Here is a 27,382-nt window from a genome sequence, read left to right as displayed (position 1 = left end):
CATTTTTATTTACAAAACATGTGAATGTCGATGCTGTAGCATATTTTAAGAAAAGCCAATAGCCCATATGACGTTAAACAATTTTAAAGATATGCTTATTCACTGGACAGGCAGAGCAAAAGAGGGAGAAAGAGATTTAAAGAAAGAACTTCTGTTAGCAGGCTCACTTTCTAAAAGGCCGTCCAAATAAATTACTAAAATCTATTATTTGATTAACTGTTTTGCACTATTTCGTTCCCTAAGGCAAAGTAGATAGCTACATGTTAAGTGCAAAAAAGATGTACTTTATTGTAGGCAATACCATGTATCTAGGCAGGTCTCCTTCGCTTCCATCCAGCTCTGCAGGCTTGGGGGACTGTTCCAAAGTATCTCAGAGATCCTGCTGGGGTCTAGGAAGCAACCCGAAAGGAATGTTGGTAAGTAACATAGCCATGGGCTACAAGTTTGTATTTTTGTTATCTTTACCAAAATTTAACATAAAGCTGTTACAGACAGTTCCATCAAATCCAACAATCGAAAACAATCTACTTCATGTTCTATTTCCCACTGTTATCCTTAGTTAGACTCCAAATAAAATGAATTACTGACTTTTTCCCTTTGTACCCTGGAAATTCTAAATACCTTCAACCTTGCCTCAAAGCAAAGCTGTGTCCAACTGGAACTCTCCTATTTCCACCTTCCCTTGTGAAAAGCTAACCCCATTGTCTCTCTCATATTAAAATGCTATGCAATTTTTCATTCCAGCCTTTTTAAAAAGTGTTCTTTTTGATGTTGCTTTTTGGTAAGTTTTACAGAATGTACCCTCTGCACTATGTCCTATCTATTTTTGTGAATTTCACATCTAACTTACTAATACACTAACTTAGCATCCTGCCTTACTCAGGGTTTTGTGGGCAAAAAGCATTTATTTGCCATCCTTTTACATCTGGTAATATAGATTCTAACTCAAACTTTCCTTATTAGGACTAAATTAAATTGAAATAATCTTTCTGAAATTAAGGAATATTGTATCAGTCAATATTTCTAGGAGGGAAAAAGGAGATTATTTGGTATTCCTGCTGTATTTTTGTTCTGATCTTAATATCCACATTTTGCTTATCATCCTCAGTCTGTTCTCATCAAATGCTTCTTCCATTTGAAACGTTATACTAACATTAATTCACATGTTTTCCCAATGATCTGTGGGAAATAATTGGGATCTTCCTTTGCTTCCAGAGAATACAGAGTCTCTTCAAAATTCTTTATTAACTAATGTTTCTGTTTCCTGAAATTCCTCAAAGGCACCAGCAACAACTAGATGCTCAACATTAAAACAACTGATATCCAAAGTGGTCACTTTATCTTCTTTAGCACAATAAATTATTAGATTCATAGCATTTCTATTTCCTCAGAAAAACTATAGAAGTCATGTCATGTTCAACTATAACCAGTATGAATGTAAGAGCATCATGTTTTGTTTCTTTTCTACATGAGTGCTAAGATGATTAAGCACCCATGAGAAGTAAAATAATTTTTGAAACATTTATCTTACTTTTTCAATGTTCACAGTCCTGACCAGATATACATTTAAAATACAAAGGAATAAATGACAGGAAAATTACCTATAATACATTTACAAAGTAATAAGCAAATCTGTGTCTAACTTTCTCTCTTATTTACTCTTAAAATATGCGTGATCAGGATCGGGTGTGGTGGCTCAATGAGCTAATCCTTCACCTGCAAATGCTGGCATGCCATATGGGCACCTGTTCATGTGCTGGCTGCTCCAATTTTGATCTGGCCTGGGAAAACCGAGGAGCATGGTTCATATTCTTTGAGACCCTTTACTCATGTGGAAGACCTGGTCTCAGTAAAAATGTAAGGCAAAACAATTCTTAACAGAGTACAGAGTATAGTATGTATCTAGGTCTCGAGTCTTGATGACAACTAAATTCAAAATAAAGGTCAGCTACCTTCTTTTACTACTGCTAGATAAGAAAACATATGTAAACATATGTTTAAACATTAGACCGGTCTACATTTAAAATGTTTGATGTTTGACTGCATTCAAACTATCAGGTTTTGGTGTTTAATATTACAAATAGGGTGGGTGCCAGGTCAAGGCATCTCCATACTCAGATCCCTGACTCCAGCCACCGCGTACACGTGGTGAGCTGTCCCTGGGCCTGCCTGGGCTCCAGGAGCTGCACCCTTCGGGGTGAGTACACCATGGGGGGGGGTCTTGGGGACCGGGCAGGCCTGGAGCCCACCCGTCACCATCATTGAGCAGGGGATGGGATTGGGGAGGGGCATGAACTTGGGTCTGGGGGTTTGAAACTTCCGGCAGCCTACTGGCTGCTGTTGGATGCCAGACCGGGGCATCTCCATGCTCATTTCCCTGACTCCAGTCACTGCGTGCACGTGGTAAGCTGACCCCGGTGACCAGCATGCTATTTGGTGCCAAGCTCTGCCTGCTGGCTGCCCGGCCACGAGCTCTGGAGTTTTGGTTCTTTGAATTGCTGCTCAGGTAGCTCGATGTTAAATCCACTGTGCTTCTGGGATGTGAATCAATCCTAAAGATTCCCAATGACAGGAAGACTTTTCCTTTGAAGAACTTGTAATCACTGAACAATGCTGACCACGCAAAAGCTAAGACGCGAAGCTTATATAGCAGGATCCTATCCTATTATCTGACATGATGATGGATCAGGAGATGGGTCAAATTAGGCAGGGCCATGGCATTAACTAGCACATGAGAGAACCAACCATATCTAGGGGTAGATTCTGTGGGGGATGTGTGGGCCACATCCTGTGAAAATAGTAGCCCCACGGTTAGCTCAAGAGTTGGCGTGAGGACGGACTAAGCTAGATGTGATCAAGGAGCCTTCCATCAATCACAGGTAAAGGAACCCGCAATAGTCTGGACTGGTCAAGGCAGCAGTACCCGAATGTGCATCCTGAATAGGGTGTGGGGTGGGCCAGGCTGCAACGTTCACCAGCTCATACAGGCCAAATGGAAGGCCAGACTTCGCTGGGCATTGGCCTAAAACCCAATGGCATGTATGAGAACTGGGTCTGGGAGTGGATTAAGTGGAGGAACTTGAGAAACTCGCTTGGAGTCATAGCTCCCGCTGGTGAACATGTGGTCCAGACCTGGGGGTCAGACAAGCTTGGCAAAGTAGCTCCAATGGCTGGCCAATGTGTGAGTTGGTAATGGAATGGGGTGTACTGGGCAGGACTGAGCAAACCTTACCCCACAAGCAAAATTAGAAACCAGGATGGAGCACAGGTCATGCCGAGCTGGGTTTTTTTTTTTTTTTTTTGGTTGTTAAGATTTATTTATTTTTATTGCAAAGGATATACAGAGAGGAGGAGAGACAGAAAGAAAGATCACTCCCCAAGTGACCGCAACGGCTGAAACTGCTCCAATCCGAAGCCAGGAGCCAGGAGCATTTCCAGGTCTCCCATGTGGGTACAGGGTCCCAAGGCTTTGGGGCCATCCTCAACTGCTTTCCCAGGCCACTAGCAGGGAGCTGGATGGGAAGTGGGGCTGCCAGCATTAGAACTGGCGCCCATATGGGATCCTGGCGTGCAAGGCGAGGACTTTAACCACTACGCTATCGCACCAGGCCCGAGCTGGGTTCTTATACCTACTGGTCTGTGTGAGTCAGAGACGCCAAGCCACAGTGTCTAAGGCAGGGGTAGGGACAATTGAGGGGCTGTGCCAAGCTGAGTCAGAGCAACCACTGGCGTGCGCACAATCTACAGCTAGTAACAGACCCGGTTGGGGAGCTAAGGGGACACCACAGCTGGGTGGAGGTTCCCACCAAGGAGCACGGGGCTGGAATGGGGGCTGCGTTCTGATTAGGATACGGTTGTAGTCTCCCTTGGCACAAGTGTGGACTGGGATTGGATGCACCGAACCGGGCCAGACTCCAACACTGTCTGGTGTTCTAGAGGACCAGTGGGTAGCAGTGGGATGGACTAGGCTATGTCTTAGCCCTTACTGAGCCATGTGTGAACTGTATGTGGGTATGGACAAGCCATGGTTGGGCTGAAACATCCAACAGCAAGGACCAGTTTGGGTTGAAGGCCAGTCAGGAAAAGCCACTGTTCGTGCTAGGACAGGAGGTGAACTGAGTAGGACTGGCTCATGGACCCGCTGGGTATGTGCAAAATCTGGCATTGGGAGAGGTTCTAATGGAGGAGCCTCGCCAACTCCTCTGGCAGAACACAGACCCGGCAGGTAAGCTCAAGAAACATGATAGGAAACAGCCCAGAACAGGCCATGGAAAGTTTCCCACTGGCATACAATTGGCATGGGTCAGGGGCAGACCAGGCTGAATCAGTTCACATCATCCACTGGCAAATCCAAGCACCAGAACAGAGTGTGGGTTGGACCAGGTTTGGTTGTGACAAAAACCAGGGCAAACTACAGAATGCCACGGTGAAGTTACCAGTACCGGATGTGACTGCAGCGCCGAAACAGCACACATGAGAATCAGGAAGGGAGGGGCGGAGCAGGCAAGAAGAATATGGGGGGGGGTTCCCCTGCTGGACACTCACTCCCACTGGAGATCGTGACCTGGGATGGGAGCAGACCAGACTAAGCAGGGCTACAACGCATGTGGGCCTCATGTGAGCTAGATTGAAGAAGGGCCAAATTGGGCTGACTGTTCCGACTGGTGCAAACTACAATCAGAGTGGGTGAGGGTTTACTGGGCTTAACCACAGCATCAGCTGGCAGAAGTTGGCACTGGGGGCTAATTCTGTCAAGTTAAACCACAGAACCACCTGGAGAGTGCATAATCCGGTAGTGGGAATGGCCTGGGAGGGAAATAGTGGGCTCTTCCCTCTTGGGTTACCATTTCCACGGGAGGGCACAAAACCTAGGACAGGGGCTGGGGTGGCTAACAGAAAGGCACTCAACAACATCCGTGAGGGTTGGATAGTTGAGCTGGTTAGATGAAACTAGGCTTTAATACCCATTGACATGTACGAGAGCCAAATGGGATGTGGGACAGACTGGACTAGTCTGCTACACAGACTGGCAAACCAGGATAGGGGGTGGGCCTGGTGGGGGTTATTGTGGGTCACTCAGACTAGGCTGCAGCTCCCACTGGTTTATGTGAGGGCCAAGTGTGTGCTGAGCAGAACCAGGCTGGACTTCAACACCCATTGGTTCCAGTGGAAATCAGGGCTGGAAATAGAACCAACCCAGCAATTGCAACAACCAGCTGATTGGGGTGATGGATTGGGGCCCAGCTGTGCCGGCCCTGTATGTGCTAGTACATACAAGATTCTGGTCTGGGAACACCTCAGACAAAGCTTCTTTGGGGATCTCCCCAATCAAACTGCTGGATTCAGAACCCTAACCATGAAAATACAGAGGACAGAACAAGTCAATCAACCACCTCAGCTATATGTTGGCAGTGAAAAACTGGGCAAACGGAGATTGTAAGATGGACTAGGTCAATCAGTGGATTCTTCAATGACATCATCGTGCTTGGAGTGGTGAGATTGGCAGCAATTCAGAACTGGTGAACTATCAAAACCACCTGAGCAAGAATCTCAGAGCATGCCCCACACCAGGGACCTGGTGTGGGTGGGTGGGAGAATGGGTGAAGCGTCTCCCTTAATATCCCCCTTTACCCCAGACACATGAAGGAAACGATATGGAAATTATAGTTTTACCCACTTTCCTATGTCCCTTGAACCTTTTTACCCTAATTAACTATGTAAAGATTGTCAAAAATATAATTTAAAAAATGGAAAAAAGCTATATTACAAACATTTTGTGTTTAGAATTACTTAAAAGACAACAGTACACTATTGTGAGGAAAGACACAAATCAATCTTATGACACGGAATGGCTCTTTTTATCACCTAGGCATATAGACTGATAAAATTATAAAAAGGGCAATTAAAAATATTTTACCTTTCTTTTAATGATTCTTCATTCTGGATGGTTGAGTCCTGTGATAGGGATAATACTAAATTTAAGTATTCTAATTATCCATATAAAATGTTTATATGTTAATCATACCATTCAAGACAATATTTTAATATAAGAATTTTGTAAGGCTAAGACATCAAAGAATCTAACAAATGATCACAGCCTGATTTTGGAGGAGACTTTTTGGGAGAGAAGCAGATTACAAAATTGTATTTATAAAGTAAAAGTAAGGGGGATTATTCTTTCACTAAACAAATTACTTTGAAACTACCATTACATAATTATATGATCTTATAATCCTATATATGATATGATCTTATATGATTTTCAAGTATTCTTTTTGAAAGACATGTAATACTAATATGCTATATAACATATCAATCTGCACATTTTTTGGCAATTTATACATTTTAAAAAATAAATTGTATATAGGTGTTAAAACATTGCACTGTCTCATGCAGAAGCATTAATATTTAGTAAAAAAAATCAAGTAGAAATGTGCATTTAGAAGGAATATTAAAAGTGAGAAATGTCTTGAAAAACTTGCAGAAAAGTAACCAAGTATATTGTGAATAAATATACATGATTTCAAAATTGTTTGCATCAAATAAACATCTCATAATTCCATTTTCCCACAAACTTTTTGGGAAACATGGGAACTGGATTAAAGTATTAGCTCCTCCCTGCCGGCAAAACCTTGTGCCAGGCCAAGTCTGGGAGGGGTCCTGGCTTTGGGTTTAGGGGTGGCTTGCAGCTCCCCACAGTGTGGCAGCTATGGGGGGGTGGTGCCCCTGCCAGGCCGAATCCAAGGCTGGGGACTCAGGCCAAAGCTTGGCTTTGGGGCAGCCAGTGCATCAAATGTTGCCAGGCTCTGCTTCAGACATAATGGCCAGCAGGTTCTGGCAAGAGCAGCACCACTGACAACCCAGTGATTTAGGACATCTGGTGACTCCCTAATCCTGGGCACTGGAGAGAGACAAAGAGGGAAACCACTCATGACTTTCCACATGTCCCAGTTTTTGTCAGCCCAGAATAATGTACTCAGCAAAGTTTTCCTTTGTCTTTGAAAATGAAATAACATTCTCCCACAGTACAGAAAAGCTCAAAGAATCCGCCTCTTCCTGACTTGCCTTCAAATGATGCTTAAAGATATTCTATTGGCAAAGAAAAGAAATAGTACCTACCAAAACCAAAGGCAAATGTGAAGAACATCCAAGTAAAATAACAACAGAAGGCTAAATCAAACAATGAACAACCCATTGCTAAAATGACCAATAGGATCAATTTACCACCTATTGATATTAACCCTGAATGTAAATGGATTAAACTCATCAATTAAACATCATACATTAGTGGACCAGATCAAAAATCCAAACCCATCTATCTGTTGCCTATAAGAGACATATCTCACCAACAAGGACAGGTGGAAATTGAAATTGAAAGGATGGAAAGCGATATCCCAGGCTAATGGAAAGGAAAAAGAAACTAGTGTAGCCACTCTTACACCAGATAACATACACTTCGACACGAGCAATATTAAAAGTGATGAAGAATACCACATAATGCTCGAAGGATCCATTCAGCAAGAAGAGATCACTTTACCAGTATCTTAGGATGTTTTCGTTTTCCTTTCTAATTTTACTTGTTTTACCATCTTGTTTTTCTTTGCTAGTCTGTCTACAAGTTTGTTTTGCTAATTTTCTTTAAAAAAAATGGCTCTAACTTGTTGCAATGTATAATTTTTTAGTTTCATATCCATTTATTTTTGCTTTTTAAAAATCATTTCTGACTTTCTGTTCACTTTTTCAATAAGTTATTGAGGTGCATTATTAGGTCATTTGAGTTTTTTACCTTTACTCTTTTATTATTATTATTATTATTATTATTATTATTATCATTTTATGATATAGTTCCATAGGTTCCTGAGATTTCACTTATTCCCTCCCCATTTCCACCCCCCACCACTGAGTTCCCCTATATCATTACTAGAGTATAGTTCTTCATACAAAGTCATATGTTCATCATTGCGGGCATGGACAATGGCAGAGTGTCCAGCATCCTATTGTCAAGATATAGTAAACAGTTTCATTATAAGTCCATCTTTGTTCTGGAAGTGGAGATGCAGACTGCATTGTATCTTCACATCTGGACATGTTAGTCTCCATTACACAGTTACTATACATCCCCTGAAATGAAAAGTCACAATGCAAAATCAACAATAGAATGAAAAATAGAAATTTACAATGCCATGAAGTTAAGTTAAATGCCACTAGATATGACAGTCTCCATTACACAGCTACTATACATCCCATTAAGTGAAAAGCCACAAAACAAATTCAACAAATGGAAGAAATTAACAATACCATGAAGTTAAGAGATATTTTGATTTTTTAAGAACCTGATGTTATAAATATCCCTCTCAATACTGTTTTTGCTGCATCTCAAGGGTTTTGATAGTCTATTTTTATTTTCATTTCTTCAAAAAGTTTTTTTTCTTATTAAGTTCCTCACTGACAGAGAAGTCACACAGTAGCATCATTTTCTTCTAGTACATTTTTAATTTTCCCTTTCATTTCTTCAGTGACACATTGGTCATTCAGTAACATGTTATTTAACTTCATGTTGTTGTAAATTTTCTATTTTTCTTCCAGTTGTTGATTTTGTTTTATGGCTTTTCATTTAAAGGGATCTATAATAATTGTGTAATAGAGACTATCATACCGAGATGTAAAGATATAATGCAATATGCATCTCTACTTCCAAATCAAAGGTGGATTCCCAATCAAACTGTTAAACATATCTGGACAATGGGATGCTGGACTCTCTGCCATTGTCCATATCTACAATGTCAGGATGTAGTTAAATAGTGGAATGATGGACTTATGACTGCTTATGAAGTACTATACTATTGTAATAACATAGGGGAAGTTAGTGGGGGGAAGGGATGTGGAAAAGGGGAAAGGGAAATCCCAGAGCTTATGGAACTGTATCATAAAATAATAAAAGTTGTCACATTTCTTTCAAAAAAAAAAACTTCCATGGAGTTTGAATAGTGAAGATCACAGTGATGCATTTGACATTCAATTTAGGAGTTTCCACAATCTTTTGTCAAAATGGCTCCCTGTGATCTCCTCCTTAAGAGGAGTGGTATGTGTCAGTGGTATGATATTTCCTTTCATAAGGTGTGGAATGACCCCAGTAACTCCATGAGCTTCGAATGATTTGGGTATGACACAAGTGTTGGGATATCATTTCTAAGATTCTCTGTGTTCCCTTGCCATGATCCCCTCTCTTTTTACCCATATATCTATCTGGATAGCCACACATTTCTGCTCTTGGGTTGATAACTTTCCATGGAAACGCTCTGCTGTCTCAAACCAGAGGCCATCTGAGGCCTAAAAACAGTTCCATGAGAGTGTAAAAGTACATATTCTTCATAAAAAAAATTTTGAAATTGTGGAGCCTGAGAGCAACACACACACAGAGAGAGAGAGAGAGAGAGAGAGAGAGAGAGAGAGAGAGAGAAAGAGAGAAGGTGAGAGAGAGTGAGAGAGCAAGAGATCATCCACCTGCTGATTCACTCCCCAAATGGCCACAACAGCCAGGGCTGGGCCGGCTGAAGTTAAGTGCCAGCAGTTTCCTTCTAGGACTCTCATGTAGGCACTGAGGCCCAAGAGGTTGGGACACTCTCTACTGCGTTCCCAAGCCATTACCAGGGAGTTTGTTTCAAAGTGAAACAGGACTAGAATAGCTTCTATATGGGATGCTGGCAGCACAGGTGCAGGCTTAACTTGCTGTGCAATGGTGCTGGCTCTCTAGATAATACATTTTTGAAAGATGTCTAGATAAGGGCAGGCTGGACCTAAGATAGTCAATGCTGGAGAGAGGGAGACCATTTAGAGTTCTCTTAGAAGCTTGATTAAGGGAATTTTCAGTGAAATTGAGACAGAATTTTATCACTTAGAATTGGCTTGAGACAGAGGAACAGAAGGGAAAACAACGCTTCCCCAAATTTATATTTTCAGCAATTAAATAGATGAGAATGCCAGAAAATTAGAAATGCTGAGAGATGAATCCGTTCTGAGAAGAAGGAAGCCAGTTCATGAGGAGACATGATGAGTTCCAGCTTCTGCAGCCCATTCAAGTAAACGCTAGACAATGCATATGATCTGGAGATAAGAGATGTATGTGGCACTGGAAGGCACAATAGCTATGAGCATGCTCAGAGAGAGTTTTTGGACTGAAACTAGACAAAACCCTAGGAAATACCAAGTTGAAGAATGGATAAAGCAATAGACCAAAGAGGAGTATCTGGCAGAAAAGGAAAGTCGAGTAATTATGCTGTTCCTAAAACAAACTACAGACTACGGTCAAAAGCTGGAAAGAGAAACAGTGAGATAAAGCCATGAAGCTTCCTTCCAAACAGTAGCAAGGTTTTTGTTGTTTGTTTTGTTTTGTTTTTTGTGACCTTGGCACAGCTGCAAAGAGTGGTTGAGAACAAAACCAAGATTATGACAGTTAACTGAAGAATTACTGTACGAGCAGATGGTGAAACAGTGAGTATGAACAATTTCCCTTCAATTTCCAGTATCTGTTTATTTAATTTGTTTCATTATTCATCAGAACAGGCCAATCAGAGTAAACGGCATTATATTTATTGTATATGTCAAGAATTCCAACAATTAAGAGACATTTGTTGAGTGTTAAGCTGTAAATGCAAGATGTCAGGTATACATTAATCTATACGTAAGCCACTAAAAATTAGAGTAACTTGCACATTTGAAAGTAACAAGCATGGCATATTAGATAACAAAGTTACTTTTTTTTTCTTTTCCTTCCCTTTTTTTTTGGTTATGATTCATTTTACTTTTGCATCTAGCTTCTTTTGTATTTAACATGTCTATATGAAACTTTCATTTTGGATTTAGACAAAAAAAAAAACCCTGGAAAATACAAGCCACTGAACTATTAACAACCTGAGTGTTCAAATGTAACTACCTAGACAAGGGGAGATAACTCAGACATGATTACAGGCATAAAAAGACTTGTATTTGATGGGCCCGGCGCGGTGGCGCAGTGGTTAAGGTCCTCGCCTTGCACGCCCGGGATTCCATATGGGCGCCGGTACTAATCCCGGCAGCCCCGCTTCCCTTCCAGCTCCCTGCTTGTGAAAGCAGTTGAGGATGGCCCAAGGCTTTGGGACCCTGCACCAGCTTCGGAGCCCCGGAAGAGGCTCCTGGCTTCGGATCGGCATAGCATCGGCCCGTTGTGCTCACTTGGGGAGCAAATCATCGGAGGGAGAATCTCCCTCTCTGTCTCTCCTCTCTGTATATCCGCCTTTCCAATGAAAATAAAATAAATCTTAAAAAAAAAAAGACTTGTATTTGAAATCTATCTCAACAATACCGTGAAGTTACACAGTTTATTTCATAGCATGGTATTCAAGGCAATGATAAACTGATATACTAATAACTAAAAGGCAAAGTCTAAATTTAAAAAGCATATATATGCCTTATATATAATATATATAAATAAGTTCATATATATGAATTAAGTGATCATATAAAAAATAACTTTCTACAGCACTCACCGCTGCTTCTATTTTGGGTACTTCCTTACCTGTGAGTGTTCTGACATGTTATCAATGATCTTTGATTCATTCGTATCAGGAACTTGATCTGAGGGCTGATTTTTCAAATCTTCATCTTTAACTTTTGTTTTGGTGACATCCATTTCCAATGCTGTCTTGGATTGCTCTTGACTTAGGAGGTAGTCCAGCTGATTCCTCGTCCTTTCAGCTTCCTGTTTTTTGAAGAAATTCCAGTTCGTCAAGTGCCGTTGTCTAGGATATTTTCCTGCCAGTCTTGAAACCTTTAAAATCTATATATATTTATGCTCAACTTATTTCTCAACTTTGACTTTAACAGAGTTGGAAGAAGCTAAGTTAAGTAATTGCTAAAACCAACATTTTAATAGCACCACATTTAAAATCAAAAGCTATGGGAGAAAAAAATCTCTTTAGGACTATTTTTATACTTGGAATTTTCTTTTTCTTTTTCTTAAGGCTGTACTTATTAAGTGGGCAAATTAAAATTCAATAAGAGGCAGATTGTAAAAAAGATAATTCATACCCATAATATCAAAGAATGAAAAAAATGCAGAGAATAATTTATTTCTTGACTGAAAATTTTCTTTACAATGTCATTTTTACATTTTTAGTTAGTTATTTTATTGTTTTAGTTATATTACTTCTATGAAAAAATAGATCAACAAGAAGATAATTCACAAATAACCTACAACAAATTATTCTTAACATTTTGATGTATATCCTTTATAATTATATGCAAATACAACTAGTAGCTAGTGTAAACATTTGGAGTGGGTATTCTGGTGTAGTGGGTTAACCCTCTTCTTGGGATACTTACATCCCTGGCATCACTTCTAATCCAGCATCTTGCTGATGGATCCTATTGAATAATACTAACATATCCTAAGTCAGGCAGATGGTATAAAGATTTATTTTTAAAAAAAGTTGTCATTCTATTAAGAACCTCTATGTACTAGTTTATTCCCCAGATGAGTGCAATGGCCAGGGCTGCTGGGTAAAAGCCTAGAGCCAGGAACTCCTTCCAAGTCTCCCACATGGGTCAGGACTCAAGCATTTGGGTGGTCTCCTGAAGCCTTCCCAGGCTCATTAGGAAGAGGAAGTGGCACAGCAGGGACTTGAAACAGAGCTCAAGAATGACGCCATGGCAGGTGGCAGCTTAAAGTGTGATGCCATGGCAGCGGCCCCTTCTGTGGATATTTCTTTTCTTGATAATGTTAAAGGAACGTGATATCCTTTACCTGTAAAGCCTGCTTCAGTTTTTCCTGAAGGATTTTATTTTCAACTTCCAGAGCACCTGCTGTTTTCTAGGAAGAAGAAAGAAGGTATATTTATTCTAGCAACTTTTCATTAGTCTATTTTTACAATTATTATTTTTCTAAAATCCACAGGCAGTCAAGATGATGACTGAAGCGTAAGCATTTAACCATACACTTCTGGGGGCACCAAGCTGGTTATTACTGGATATTACAACTTCCTCTTGATTTCCAAGAGGCAAACTGACTGGGAATCCTGCAAATTGTGACTAGATTAAGTGAAGCATTCCATTCCTCCTTTCCCTCTAGGCCTCAGATATTTAAGCAGTGACATTGGAAATTTTACCAAAAGGAGAATCTTTACTAGTTACACCAAACAAACAGTCCAGCTGTGAGCATTAATGGATTCAGTCACACGTGAGAAAGTCTCCTGTTCTCATCAGCTGGAGTACAGTTTGAGGGCTGCTTCTGGTGTGGCTAAGCAGGTTCTGTGGGACAAACTCTGCCACATGTGACTATCCAAAGTTGTGGCCAAGACGCAAACACCAACCCCTGTAGAGCAGACAGGAACAGCGAACCACAAGCACCTAGGCTCTAAGCAGCCCAGTCAGAGCTAAAAGGACTGAAATGCAGTTTGAGCTGCTTGCTAAATATATCATTTACATGTTGTGGACAAACATGGGAATTATATATGAAAGTGGGGGGGACGGAGCACCTATCATCAAACTAATATAACAGGATCAGAGTTGTAACAACCTGCGAGTTGCAATCTGCACGGCACAATTTATAACTACTTGACAGGCCAAGAAACAGAAAAATGAGATTTGCTTTTAAAATAAAAGATCGTGGACAAAGAGTCAAGAAAATCCAGATATTTAGAATTAGCACACTAGACTTTTAAAGCAGCTATTAAAATAGTGCCCAAGGTAAAGAAATATATGCTCAGAATGAAAGAAATCATGAATATGTTTTTAAAAACAAACTAGGTCAAAAGGGTATTCTAGTCCTGAATATATCATATCTGAATGTAAAGTTCTAAGGAATGGTGTTAGGAACAGATCAGATTTGACAGTGGGGGAAAAAAAAAAGTCAAGCCATTTAAGCACACATCAACAGAAAATATCTGATCAAAATGCAAAGAACAGAGTTTAATGACAGACACACTGGAAAATGTGGGAGACTATCAAACATCTAACATATTTGCAGTCCCACAAATGAGAGAGCAAAGGTGAAATGAAGTAGGGAAATCTTTGAAAAATTAGAGCTAGAAATTCCCCCAAACAGTGAAATCTGTAGATTCAAGATGGACAACAAGTAGACAGGCCCAAAGAAAACTACAGTTTATACGCAGGGAGAAAGGGGAGGAGAATGCATTCCGTTGGGACAGAATACAAATGAACATAAATTCCCATCCAGAGCTGGAGTCTGCTTCTTTGTTCCATGAAACTCAGCTGGTCTGTGACTTAGCTCTCATGGTATGTCTGTGTTACCTTCCTTCCCAAAGCCCTCCTGAAAACTAGTTTGGGTTAGGGAGAAGAAAAAAACTATGCCTAATCCAGATGGAGACTTCACACAGGAGTAAAATCATCTCAAGATATTCATCCTAAGGGTTGGTGCCATGGTATAGCAAGCTAACGTTTGTGGTGCCAGCATCCCATAGGGGTGCTGGTTTGAGTTCCTGCTACTTCGTTTCCAATCCAGCTCCCTGCTTGTGGCCTGGAAAAGCAGTGAAAGATGGTCCATGTCCTTGGTGACCTGCACCCATATGGGAGAACTAGAAGAAACTCCTGGCTCTAGCTGTTGTGGCCATTTGGGGAATGAATCAGCAGATGGAAAATCTCTGTTTCTCCTTCCCTCCCTGTAAGTCTGACTACCAAAAAAGAGTATAAATAATTTTTTTTTTTAAAGAAAGGATATTGCACTTAAGTTGAACCTACCCAGAGAGAAGAGCTATCCAGTCACAAGAGAAATAATAAATCTGCTTCAAATTTTAGAGTAATTTGATCAGCATAGGTAATGGCTAGATCTAACCATGGAAAATATGCCGAATTTTTATCTCAATAGGGTATTTACCAAAATTGAATATATGGTGGATTATTGCTGGAAATGACTGCCACCAGTTCCTCCTACCCTGTATGTGTGTTACTCCTACCCCTTGTGACTTCTTTAAGGGGTGTGATGAAAGAAAATGGAAAACGCTTCTAAAAAAAAAATTGATGTGTTTCATCTTGTCGCCACATAAAATTGCTGTAATATGAACTGCCTCAGGAAAAAGCCGTGTAGCCAGAAACTGAAAACCATCTCTGCAAAATCCGAGGAACCCTCCAACTTCCAGAATGGAGTCGCGCCCAGCCGGTAGCTTTGTGGCAGCTTGTGGACAGCACCATCATAGGACACAGCTAAGAAACAGCAGTGGAAAACTAAACAGTTCACTTGTACAGGTTAGATGCAGCAGCTCACGCATCACTCTCATCCCTTCCTGAATTTATATGATCTAGTTCTTGAATCGTTCAAGCACAACTTCAGCCACTCACTGCAATGGTTGTTCACAAATTAACTTGTAGCTAAAGAAAAAGAGGTTATTCCAAAGCCAGATTGAAATAATGAATTACTTGCATGCATTTTATTGGATCATATGAAACAGAGTAAGCCATTAAGCTCATAAAATGTTTTATTTTCTTCTTACAAGTCATACCGTGTTTTAGACAGAGTTACCATTATTTTATCCATTTTGACCATGGAAACTATCAGTTTCAAATAGATGGAATTTATCATAAGTCATATAATGGTAAGTTCCTATTAAAACTCCCAGTGAAGTTCTTTCTTTGATAACACTAGCTGTAGTTGAGGAACTCAGAGTGGTTTTCATTATCCAGAGGTGACATAAATATGCCTGGACATACCACTTTATTTTCTGAAACCTGCCGATAAAAGTAAGCCAAAAAAGATACATCTTGGGAAGAACTTTGGTACATATTCATTCCTACCCTAAACTTATTCATAATAATGTCTATATAAATAATTGTCACACACATAATTAATCAAATATAAACATATAGAATAAATATATGTCTTACCTGGGCTTTAAGCAACTCTTTAATTTTAGCCTGCTTGATTAAAGACATCTTCCTATAATTAAAATACATAATGACATTTTTGAAATGTGTCACTCATTTGCTTTACAATTTTAAATTTTTATTTTATTAGAGAGAGAGAGAATGACAGAGGGACAGGCAGTTCCCATTCACAGGCACGCTCTCCAAATGCCTGAAATAGCCAGGACTAGACCAAGCCAAAGCCAGAGGCCATGAAATCAAACAAGAACTCAACAGAAAATAAATTTATAGTTTCTTTTTTTAAAAAGATTTATTTATTTTTATTGGAAAGGCGGATATACAGAGAGGAGGAGAGACAGAGAGGAAGATCTTCTGTCCAATGATTCACTCCCCAAGTGAGCCCAATGGCTGGTACTGAGCCAATCCAAAGCCAGGAGCCAGGAGCATTTCCAGGTCTCCCATGCACGTGCAGGATTCCAAGGATTTGGGCCGTCCTCGACTGCTTTCCTAGGAAGCTGGATAGGAAGTGGGACTGCCGGGATTAGAACCGGTGCCCATATAGGATCCTGGCACATTCAAGGCAAGGACTTTAACCATTACACTATTATGCTGGGCCCAAGTTTATAGTTTCTTAAAGTATCTTTGGAGTGACCAGCAACGTGACTTAGCAAGTTAAGTCACCACCTGCAATGCTAGAATCCCATAGGGTGACAGTTCAAGTCCTGGTTGCTCTACTTCCAAGCCAGCTTCCTGCTAATAGCCTGGGAAAGCAAAGCAGATGTTGGAGTCAATGGAGAGTGAATCTGTGCATTCCACTCTGTAACTATTTAAAGTAAGTAAAATAAATCTTAAAAAACAAAACAAAACAAAAACTACCTTCTGATACTAGGAATTGACCAAGCAATTTCAAGATGCATTGATCCTTTTACAAAATATGAAAGAAAATATTAACTTAATAATCCCACTTTTATAATAATCTACCTACACAAAAATAGGTGTTTTTATAAAAATATGCACAAGTAGGGCATGGCACAATGGCCTAGTGGCTAAATCCTTGACTTGCATGTGCTGGGATCCCATATGGGTGTCTGTTCGTGTTCTGGCTTGCTGCACTTCCCATCTGGCTCCCTGTTTTTGGCCTGGAAAAGCAGTGGAAGATGACCGAAAGCCTTGAGACCCTGCACCTGCATGGGAGACCAGGAAGAGGCTCCTGGCTCTTGGCTTCGGGTCCACTCAGCTCCAGCCATTATAGCCACCTGGGGAGTGGGCCAGTGGAAGGAGAATCCTACTCTCTGTAAATCTGCCTTTCTAATAAAAAAAAATTAAAATCACTTAAGAAAATTTTAAAAAGAATGTGCAAGTAAGAAATACAATTAAAAACAAAACAAAAATCTGGGGATTTAACAAATTACAAAGCATTAGCCAGACCAGAGAGGAAACCATGTAAATCCTCTTTCCTTGTGATTAAAGACCTGACCTGTTTGCTTACTCTTCAATGTCTGGTGGCTCATTCTCCACTCTAACCCACTTTTGTAATTTATTCTTCCTTTCTGCCCTTTTCCCAACACCTATGCTGGTCCAGTTAGTAAGCTATACATGTGCTAGTATGTTTTCAAAAGCCTGCTAATAAATTATGTTGACATAATCTTGGATTGTTTATCTAAAATGAAAAGCAAGATTGACACGTGTCTTCAATGTCTCACCCATCTGCATCCTTTTCTTTTTTCTTCTCCACTTTTGCACCTTTTTTTGTTGGATCATCTGCAGACTTTCCTCTCTGTGCAATTTTATACAATCCAGAAAAGAGATGGTTGGGGACACAAAACATTTTAGGGAAATATCATATATATTGCTGAGATTTCTATTTTACGCTGAGATTCACTATGATATGTTTTAAGCAAGATTCTCTAAATAGAAGCAACAATGCATCCTGCAGCTGGACTATTTATAGCAGAGCTTTGCAGTCTACAAGTTATGAATTGACATAGAATAAAACAGGAAAATTCCTCTGATAAGTTACAGTTGGTTCTGCCATAATGTGACATTATGCCTTCATGAGAATGATTTCATTATGCAAAAACATGTGATAAAACTTGTAGAATGTATGAAAAATGGGTTAGGCCCATATCATGTAAAAACACTGCCAGTGCCACATTTTTGCAAATAGAAACATAATCAAAATGGTAGCACCCTATAGTTTTATACAGTCAACTGTATAAAAGTTGTGATCTATTTTCATAGTATGAGAAAATGTAGCACTTTATCTTGGAAGCTTGTCTGTGCAAGTGAACACTGAATAGATTACAACTTGCAACTTACTGTGTAATAAAAGCAGGGGTATCTGAAATTAGATAAAAGTTGTAACGCCAGACAAGGGCTGGTGTGGTAGCTAATTCACATGATGTCATGTTGAACCAAGCTGATTTTTGCTTTAACCTAATATTATTTTTTGGGGGGTAGCTGAAACTGTGCATGAATACATGTAGGATTCATATTATGCTCAAAGTATCTGATGCTGTTGGAAAAATTTGCATTTGAAGACAAATCTTAAGGCAAAACTGTTCAGATGTTCTAATGCAATGCTGAACCTACTAAGTCCACATTATATAATTAAGCTAAAAATTAACAATTACATGAAAGAAAATTTTAGATGAACATAATAATAGGGACCTATTAAAGAATGAGGTGGGATTTTTTTCTTGCTTTAGTCTGCAATATCCAATGGATAACAGATTTACCAAAAGGCCAACTTCTCACTGGGTTAAACGTAAAATGAAACAATTCCTCAAAAAGTTTGAGAAATGTATTAATAGTGGGGAAGTAGCTTTAGAATTGCGCAGTGAGCACAGGCTGGAAGCCTAATAAAACAGTGAGCCGGGAAAAAAAAGGAAATAGCTAATGTGATAGAAAGAGAGAGAGAGAGGAGAGGCAAGCCACAGAAAACAAGAGGATATTCTCTGAATGTATAAAATCAGAAACAAATGAGAAATGACCATCTTTATGGCTTATCATTTCTATTCGGTATTATGCTAGAGGCCTTTGTGCAGCAAGGTGAGAAAAATAGGGTGGAAAATTACAAATTGTGGCAAAGTGGAGAGATGGGATTCTTCCAGACTCAGAAACTTCTCAATAGAGTGAACAGACATGTGATAGAATGGAGGGAAAGATTTGCAAGCTGCGTATTCAACCAGAGATAATTATCCACAATATACTTTAGCCATGGGTCTTTGGGTTTTAGATGCCTAATAATAAAAATTTGCATCCCATCTACTTGGCTTTGTTATCTGTAATTTGTACAAGCTGTATAAAAATGGCAAAAAGAGAAAAAGAACATCCAAAAGAGACACTCTTTTTAGGGGGGAGGGTGCATTTTTGTGCCTTTCACTGGAACAGGGAAGTGGAATGTGTACATTACATCACTGTCAGGGATGTACTAAAATTCATTTAAGATATATCTGAAAACTCTCTGATAAGTTAATAAAGGTAACGGCTTAATCTAGAAGTGTCCTTTGAAGTGTTTAGACTTTATGCTTTTCGTAGCTTCCTTTTGGTTTTAACAGCTAATATGGTAATTTAGAATATTACTTTAAAGCTCAGCCAGTATTAATATTAAAAGCATTTTATAAGACATTTAAATATCTCTTTGATCCCTTCCCTAAAATAATAAGCCCCATTTAGGTACTCTAAGACATTGTTAGGCACTAAAATTTTACCCACCTCCGTCCCCTTCAGCTGGTATAGTTCATTTTCCAGCATCGTCTTCTCTTCTGATAACAATTCAAAATCATCCTGCATCTGTTGGCATTTCTAAAAATATCATGGTTTTAGTAACAATGGAGCGCAAACATCTCAGTCTTGAAAGGTGGTTTGGCTACCTAAGTATTAAGGCAAGAAAGCTTCAATTCATGAAGACAATGGATCGATGGTATTACTGAGGCAAAAGAGGTTAAAAAAAACAGGAGAAGCAATTAATCTATTTAAAAATCTATTAAGAATATCATAGGATATAATGATTAGTAGTTTCAAAGTGAAATGATTGTAATAATAAAGTCTAATAAAATAAATAGAACTGGTAAGCTGAGTTTTTCAGCTGAAATCTTCCGAAGTGAGTACAGGGATCTTTATTCAGCATTATGTGTCCTGACAACTTGTAGAGTCTATAAAGAACACAAAGTACAAGTTTAAATAGAGAGCATGTGACTTACAGTCTGCAAGGAATCTCGATCTTTTATGGCTCTGAAAACCAGAAATATGTGTCATGTATTAATATTCCACATGGATATTTGTGTCTCTGTAACACATCTAGGCATTTTCTTTGTAAAGATTTTAAGATGAGACAAGTAAGGTACCAAGTTGTCACCCAAAGATTTGATTTCTAGCCTTCGGATTTCAGATGTCCGATCTACACGTCTAGTGGTTTTTGGTGACTCTGAAGATTTTCTACAAACAAGATCATGTCATCTGCAAACAAAGTTTTGCTCCATCCTTCCCAATCTATGCACTTGCTTTCTTTTCCTTAGCAACTTCTCTGGCAAGAACCTCATTGACATGATGAAGAGAAGTGGTATGAATATTCCGACCTTACAAAGAATTCAGTCTCTCACCATTCAGTAGGAAGTTACCTCTGGGTTCTTTATAGATTTCCTCTGGGGTATTAAGTAAATTTCTTCTATTTCCTGTTTTGTCAGTATCTTTTATCATGAAGGAATATTGCGTGTTGTCAATACTTTTTCTGAGACTAACAACGTTATCATGATTTCCTCTTCTTTACTCAATCAATATTATATCTATTGTTAATTGATACTTGTGTTCTAAACCTATCTTGTCTTTCTGAGATGAATCTCTGTTCAAATGCTGCGAGCTGATGAAATCTATCACAGAAATGAGTCAGAGACAGACTCTTAGAAGCTCAGGAGTCTTTAAACCTTGGCTAGTGCCACCCTAAGGACTGTCCCATACAGCTGTAATTGGAAGAGTGGAGCAGCCTTGATCAGCTGTGTTCAGGAATTGTTAAACAATGATCATCCCATCCACTAAAAGGGCATTGGTACAGGGTATGAATAATTCAATGAAACAAACTTACATCAGTACACAATTACAGTTATTCGATCAACTGCAGTGGTGAGAAACACAGATGCCCCATCAGTTTAAGCATTATGCACTCTAAACTATCCAGTGAGTAAATGTGTAGCAGCAAACAACTAAACCGGGCAAGCAGATTCTTATAATTCCATGTACAGAAACCAATTTGGAGCAATCAGTTTACCATGTGAACTGTGAAAAAAGAGCAAGATCTCATCCTGGAATGAGATACCTTTCTAGTGTTAAGTACTCTCACTCCCCTTTTGGGACCTCCCGATAACCCATGATTATGGACATGCCCTAGAAATGTTTCAGGAGATCTGGTCTTACTGTTACCATTTTGTTTTATTGTCTGGTATGTTACACATGTAATTTAATCATTTGTGTATGTTGCTGGGTGCAGTGTGTTAGAATTTTGTTGATGACTTATTTGCTCATATTTACAACAGTTATTGGCTTGTATTTTTATTTGTGATACTGTTTATTAATGCTATCAGTATAATATCTGTCTCATAATATGGGTTGAGACATATTAACTCATCTTGTATTCTTCTGAAGAGTTTATGAATAATTAATTCAATGTTACTTTAAGGGGTTGCCGCCATGGCTCAATAGGCTAATCTTCCACTTTCAATTGCCAGCATCCCATATGGGTGCCAATTCAAGATCCAGCTGCCTGCTTGTGGCCTGGGAAAGCAGTGGAGGATGGCTCAAGTCCTTGGGTCCCTGCACTCATGTGGGAGACCTGGAAGAGATTCCTGGATCTTTAGATCAGTTTTGGATCAGCTCAGCTCCGGCGATTGTGGCCGTTTGGGAAGTGAATCAATGGAAGGAAGATTTTTCTCTCTGTGTCTCTCCTTTTCTCTGTAAATCTGCCTTACAAATAAAAAAAAATAGTAAATCTTTCAGGCTGGTGCCATAGTGTAGCGGTTAAAGTCCTCACCTTGAATGTGCCAGGATCCCATATGGCCGCTGGTTCTATTCCCGGTGGCCCTGCTTCCCATCCAGCTCCCTGCTTGTGGCTTGGGAAAGCAGTCAAGGATAGTCCAAAGCTTTGGGACCCTGCACCCGCATGAGAGACCTTTAGGAAGCTCCTGGCTCCTGGTTTCCTATCAGCTCAGCTCTAGCCATTGTGGCCACTTGGGGAGTGAAGCATCGGATGGAAGATCCTTTCTGTCTCTCCTCCTCTCTGTATATCTGCCTTTCCAATAAAAATAAATAAATCTTTAAAAATAATAATAACTCTTTAAAAAAATCTATAAAGGTTACTTCAAAAGATTCATGGACAATAGACATCTTTTAATTACAATTTTCCATGAACTTTTTCGAGTCCTTCATATGGATTTTTCTTTAAACATATAATAATTCACAGATTATTGAATCATACTGCTCACCAGAAAAAAAAGAGATTCTAGTTCTGCTACTATTGTGATGATATAATAATTTTCCTTTTCTATGTTTCCTTGAGCTTTTGTGTATTTCTGTCCCTGGAGTAAATAAAGGGGCATTTATTGCACTATGTAACATATATACAGTTAAGTAAACTGTAAACCAAAAATTGAAATGTCTATAAAGAAGTCACAGGATGTAGTAAAGAAACCGCATTTTCCTATCAACATATTATTAATCAATACCATGTCAATTAATGCCATAAGGTTGTAAATAGCTGTTCGGGCTTTTAATCGATTGGGATGATAATTTGCTGGCTTTACCTTCGGACCAGAGGTCAAGAAATCGTTGAACTCACTAGGATAATAAGACACTGAACTTTATGCTTGGTAAATACTTCCAATGAAAGAACCTCAACTGAATTTGAACGGTGGTAACGCAGCAAGGTGGAGAAATCCACCATGGGGAGAGGGTTCAGGGAGGGGTGGGGGAATCCCAGTGCTTATAACACTGTGTCACATAATGCAATGCAATTAATACAAACAAATGAATTATCCTTTAAAGGGGAAAATTTCTCTATTGTACTAGCATTGTAAGAGAATCCATCATACCACCTTCCTGTCAGACCTTGATCACATATCATTTGTGTTATACTGGCAAATAGCAGTACTGTCCTCATTTTGCTTTGCATTTCTCTGACCACATGTAAGATTGGGCATCTATTAAACCACTTACTGACCATTTTATGTGCCATGGATTCTCTCTTTATGTGCTTTGCCTGCTTTTCTAGTAATTTTGCTTTTTAATGAAGTTACATTATTATCATCCTTTTCTATTGCATATGCACAAATATTTTATCTTAGTCAATTGCTTATCATCTGACTTTGCTTCAGTTTAAACAAGTTTGCACTTTTAATAGCATTGAATTCCTTCCCTATACTACAATTTTCTTAACATTTGCATCTGTACTCAATACTTGGTTTTTAAAATTCTGAACTTGTCATTGATTTTTAACCAGGTGGATGTCTTGGTCTTGCCAGTGTCATAACTGAGCATTGAAATTTTAATACTGATAGATTACCTGAATATTGGAAAGTCTAGGCAGCCTCCTACCCTGATTTCTGACTCTATGTTTCACTCTTTTCTGCTCCCACCCCCAAGAAAAAAATTGTCATGGAAGAATTCTTTGTAGACCAGCTTTCTCATCAGGATTACATGACTGTGATGATGGGGAACTTCAGGACTGGATTCTAGATGTAAATTACGCATTCATAGGTCACTCTCCAATGCAGTCTCTAATAGGGATTGAAATTGAGTCCATAAGTAACAAAAGAACTTTTCAGCCTGTACTTTTTTGTCCACTTTTGCTGCCCATAAATCAACAGCAGGAGAATGTATGACAAGACCTTGAAGACAAGTCTAATGGCTCCTCTGAAAACCAGTATGATTACCCTCTCTGGATACTACAAGGTACAGGTTAATGGAGAGATTAGGTCTGTGGTGACAAATGAGTAAAACCACCATATTGATGTGTGGTTAACGTATTAGAAGTTCACCATATTTATTGTATACATCTCAATGAATTGGAGTGCAAGTATGTGGTTCATATGCAGAAGTAGAGTTGTTGGATCATTTGGCAATTCTGTTTTTACTTTTTCGAGGAACAGTTTCTCTATAGCAGAAATTTTATATTCTATTTATCTTTAAAATTTTTAAACTATTTATAAAATTGATTTAAGAACTCTAATTTTTGACAGAAATCTTAAATTCTTATCTTTCTAATATTGCTATAACTAATGTGTATTCATTTTCATAAGTAGAAAAATGCATTTATCAAGCTTACTTCCCCAACATATGTGACTGCTTTTCAAGCATTTTCAACATCATCTCCAGCCGATGAGTCTCTAAATTAGCAGCATCTATTATTTAAAAAATAAAATAGGAAATTATAATAAAGATATTATAAAGTGATGGAAATCATACCTTATACTTACACTGTTATGGATGCAAAAATTACACAAGCATAAAGAAGAGATGGCAGCATCCCATGAGTACTAAAGAACAAAGTCCTCAAGATGAAAATAGATATCAACGTGTTAAACGGTGTATGTGCAAATCATCATCGTGATTCTCATTCTCTTAATCCTTAAGATAACCCAACAAAGAAGATACTGCCACCATTTTCAAATCAAGAAATTTAAGCCCAGAGATTATATAACTTGATTCACACTATGAATTGGCAAAAAATACAGGGAAGGTGGTAGTGATGGCATTGTAGGAGAGACAGAGAGGAAGATCTTCCGTCCGATGATTCACTCCCCAAGTGAGCGCAACGGCCGATACTATGCCGATCTGAAGCCAGGAGCCTCTTCCTGGTCTCCCACACGGGTGCAGGTTCCCAAAGCTTTGGGCCATCCTCGACTGCTTTCCCAGGCCACAGGCAGGGAGCTGGAAGGGAAGCGGGGCTGCCGGGATTAGAACCGGCACCCATATGGGATCCCGGGGCGTGCTAGGCGAGGACTTAACCACTTGCGCCACCGCGCCGGGTCCGAACTTCAAGTGTTTTTTAAAAAAATTTAGATTTGACAAAACAATATCCAAACTAACTAGAACGAGAGAGAGAGGGGGAGAGAGAGAGAGACAGCTCAAATATCTACCATCAGAAAAGAAGTGAAGGGACATCACAATTAATAACATTAACAGTGCTTGGACATCCAACACCCATGTGAGAGACTCTCTCTTCAGCCTGGTCCAGCCCCCAGCTGTTGCAGCCATTTGGAAAGTAAACCAGTGAATGCAATTTTTGCCCTTTTTCTTTCTCTGCCTTTCAAATAAATAAATCTTTTTTAAAAAAATCTCCTGGAAGTTATAAACAATTGCAAGTCTCTGGGACATAAGATTCAACTGCAATTTCTTTTTTACATACTAGAAACAAATGAGTTGAACCAAAATGAGAAAATCAATGCCATTTGCAATAAAATCAGAGTTTTCAACACTTAGCTGTAACTGAAACAAAATATTTATTGGCTTTATTTGGAGAAAAAACATAACATTCTGGTTAAGAAAATCAAATGATATCTAAATAAATGGAAAGACATTCCATGTGAATACAATGGAGCAATGCTTTTCAAGTACCAGTTCTTGCCAATTCAGTCCATAGAATCATGTGATACTGTTATGGGCACAGCAAGATTTGTCTCCCCAGAACTCATACAGCATTTTAAACAATGAAGTCATAATGTTCCAAGCTGACTGACTGAAGTTGATACATCAACTTGATCTAACGCTAGCACCTGAGACACAGAGCTAGTGGATGGTCTTTGAGTCTTTGGGCACATGTCCTTGAGGGGAGGTTTGACTATTTTAGTCCAAATTCAGCCTCAGTGTTCTTTCTTTCTCCTTCTGGGCTCACAATGTAATGACTGCTGCTTCACCTGTCATAAGCCACCCCCACCTCATGCCAGACTGCAGATCTGCCTCATTCTGCCACCTCAAACTACAAGATGAAATAAACCTTTTCTTTCTTGACAACTCATTCAAGAAAAACAAAATGTTAGGAAAAGATACTTAGCGATTGTAAAAGAATTGTCTTCTCTGCTTCCCTTAAGAATCATACGTAAAATTTCTACTGTGGAGGCTGACATCATGGTGCAATGGCTAAGCCGCTGCCTGCAACATGGGCGTCCCAGGTGGGCTAGGTTCAAGTCCTGGTTGCTCCACTTGCTTTCAGATCCCTGCTGATAGAAGGCAGTGGAAGATGGTGCAAGTAGTTGAATCCCTACACCCAGATGAGACCCAGATGAAGCTCCTGGCTCCTGCTTCAGGCTGACTCAGCCTTGTTGTTTGGCCATTTGGAGAGTAAACCAGGAGATGGAAGATTCTCTCTCTCTTTTTCTCTCTCCTTCTTCTTCTTCCTTCTGTAAATCTGTCTTTCAAATAAATAAATGCTGGGGAAAAAATTCTCTTGTATTTGATCCTGTTGAAACTTGATTTTGTGGCTGGGAGATTTTGATCTCTGTTTGGGCACTGATATTTCACCAGGAATCAGGTTTACACTTCAACCTTAATTACGAGACAAAAATCATATGAAATAGCAGTATTCAGAAATTAGAAAACAATGATCACAACACAGAGGGAAAACAAAGGAAAAATGGTCCTAGGATGACTATGATCACCCCAGCTAACTGTCCGGAATTTCTAGGCCACATTGCTCAAACACAACCTATTGAGTTGAGGAAATAAAGTTCAGTGCTTTCAGAGGCTACTGCAATCAGAACTTGGTGAGTGCAAAGTGAGGATTTAGCCACCAGGCCATTGCCCTGGGCCCAATTTTATTTTATTTTTGATGATGTATACATAATTGAGAAGGATGCATGCCCTTGTGGGCCACCAATTAGGGTGGGGAGGGTCAAGCAAGGAGAGGAAATGGATGAGACAATTGCTTCCAATCTCCTTTTTTCTTCCTGTATCTGGGGAAAGTGGGGCTAGAAGGGGAAGGAGCTATTCCCACCAGATACATTCAGGAAACCTAACTAAGACTAAATGTATAAACTATTATTACCCTGAATCTGCTGCTCTATAGATTCATAACTTCTCACTGATGTTGGTGATTCTGGACTGGTAGTGGATGGATTTTCTGTATCCCTGCAAAATGTTTGGTAAATAAACCACACTTTAGTAAAAAATAATGGCTTAAGTTACACTTAAGGAAGAACTGAAATGTAGGAGACTACACGTGTGAAATTTATAGCATAAAATTATTCTTTCACTTTTATTCTGATAGCAAGGTAAATTAACTCATACTGAACACATAGGTATAAAAATCATACAGTGTAATCATATGAATTCTATATTGAGAATATGATTAAATACACAACCCACATCAACAAAAATAAATTATATAGAAACACTTTCTTATTATCAATAAGTATCAGTGATTAAATGTATGAGTTTGGAGGAAACTTATATATATATATAAGTATATATATATATATATACTTAATTTCTCTGAGCTTCAGAATCTTCACCTATTAAAACTGGAATATAAGGATACTGTTCC

General features: G+C 39.2%; 1 protein-coding gene across 1 annotated transcript; it reads right to left on the bottom strand.

Annotated features, from left to right (window-relative positions):
- Positions 1-268: 268 nt before the first annotated feature.
- LOC121161588 (coiled-coil domain-containing protein 7-like) lies at positions 269-26,962 on the bottom strand. Its single transcript, XM_040988054.1, has 10 exons — positions 26,885-26,962; positions 24,167-24,242; positions 20,058-20,088; positions 19,570-19,659; positions 17,556-17,629; positions 15,874-15,925; positions 12,782-12,847; positions 11,555-11,737; positions 5,918-5,955; positions 269-389 (listed from the first exon to the last, which is right to left on the bottom strand). The coding sequence occupies exons 2-10, from the start codon at positions 24,208-24,210 to the stop codon at positions 371-373; spliced, it is 597 nt and encodes a 198-aa protein (XP_040843988.1). The 5' UTR covers positions 24,211-24,242; positions 26,885-26,962; the 3' UTR covers positions 269-370.
- Between the last annotated feature and the right edge of the window lie 420 nt (positions 26,963-27,382).

The sequence above is a fragment of the Ochotona curzoniae genome, unplaced genomic scaffold, assembly GCF_017591425.1.
Source record: "Ochotona curzoniae isolate NIBS_2020 unplaced genomic scaffold, NIBS_Ocur_1.0 contig_4797, whole genome shotgun sequence".
Lineage (NCBI taxonomy): Eukaryota > Metazoa > Chordata > Mammalia > Lagomorpha > Ochotonidae > Ochotona > Ochotona curzoniae.
The sequence above is the reverse complement of the archived record's forward strand: the minus strand, read 5'-3'. Positions and strand labels throughout refer to the sequence as shown.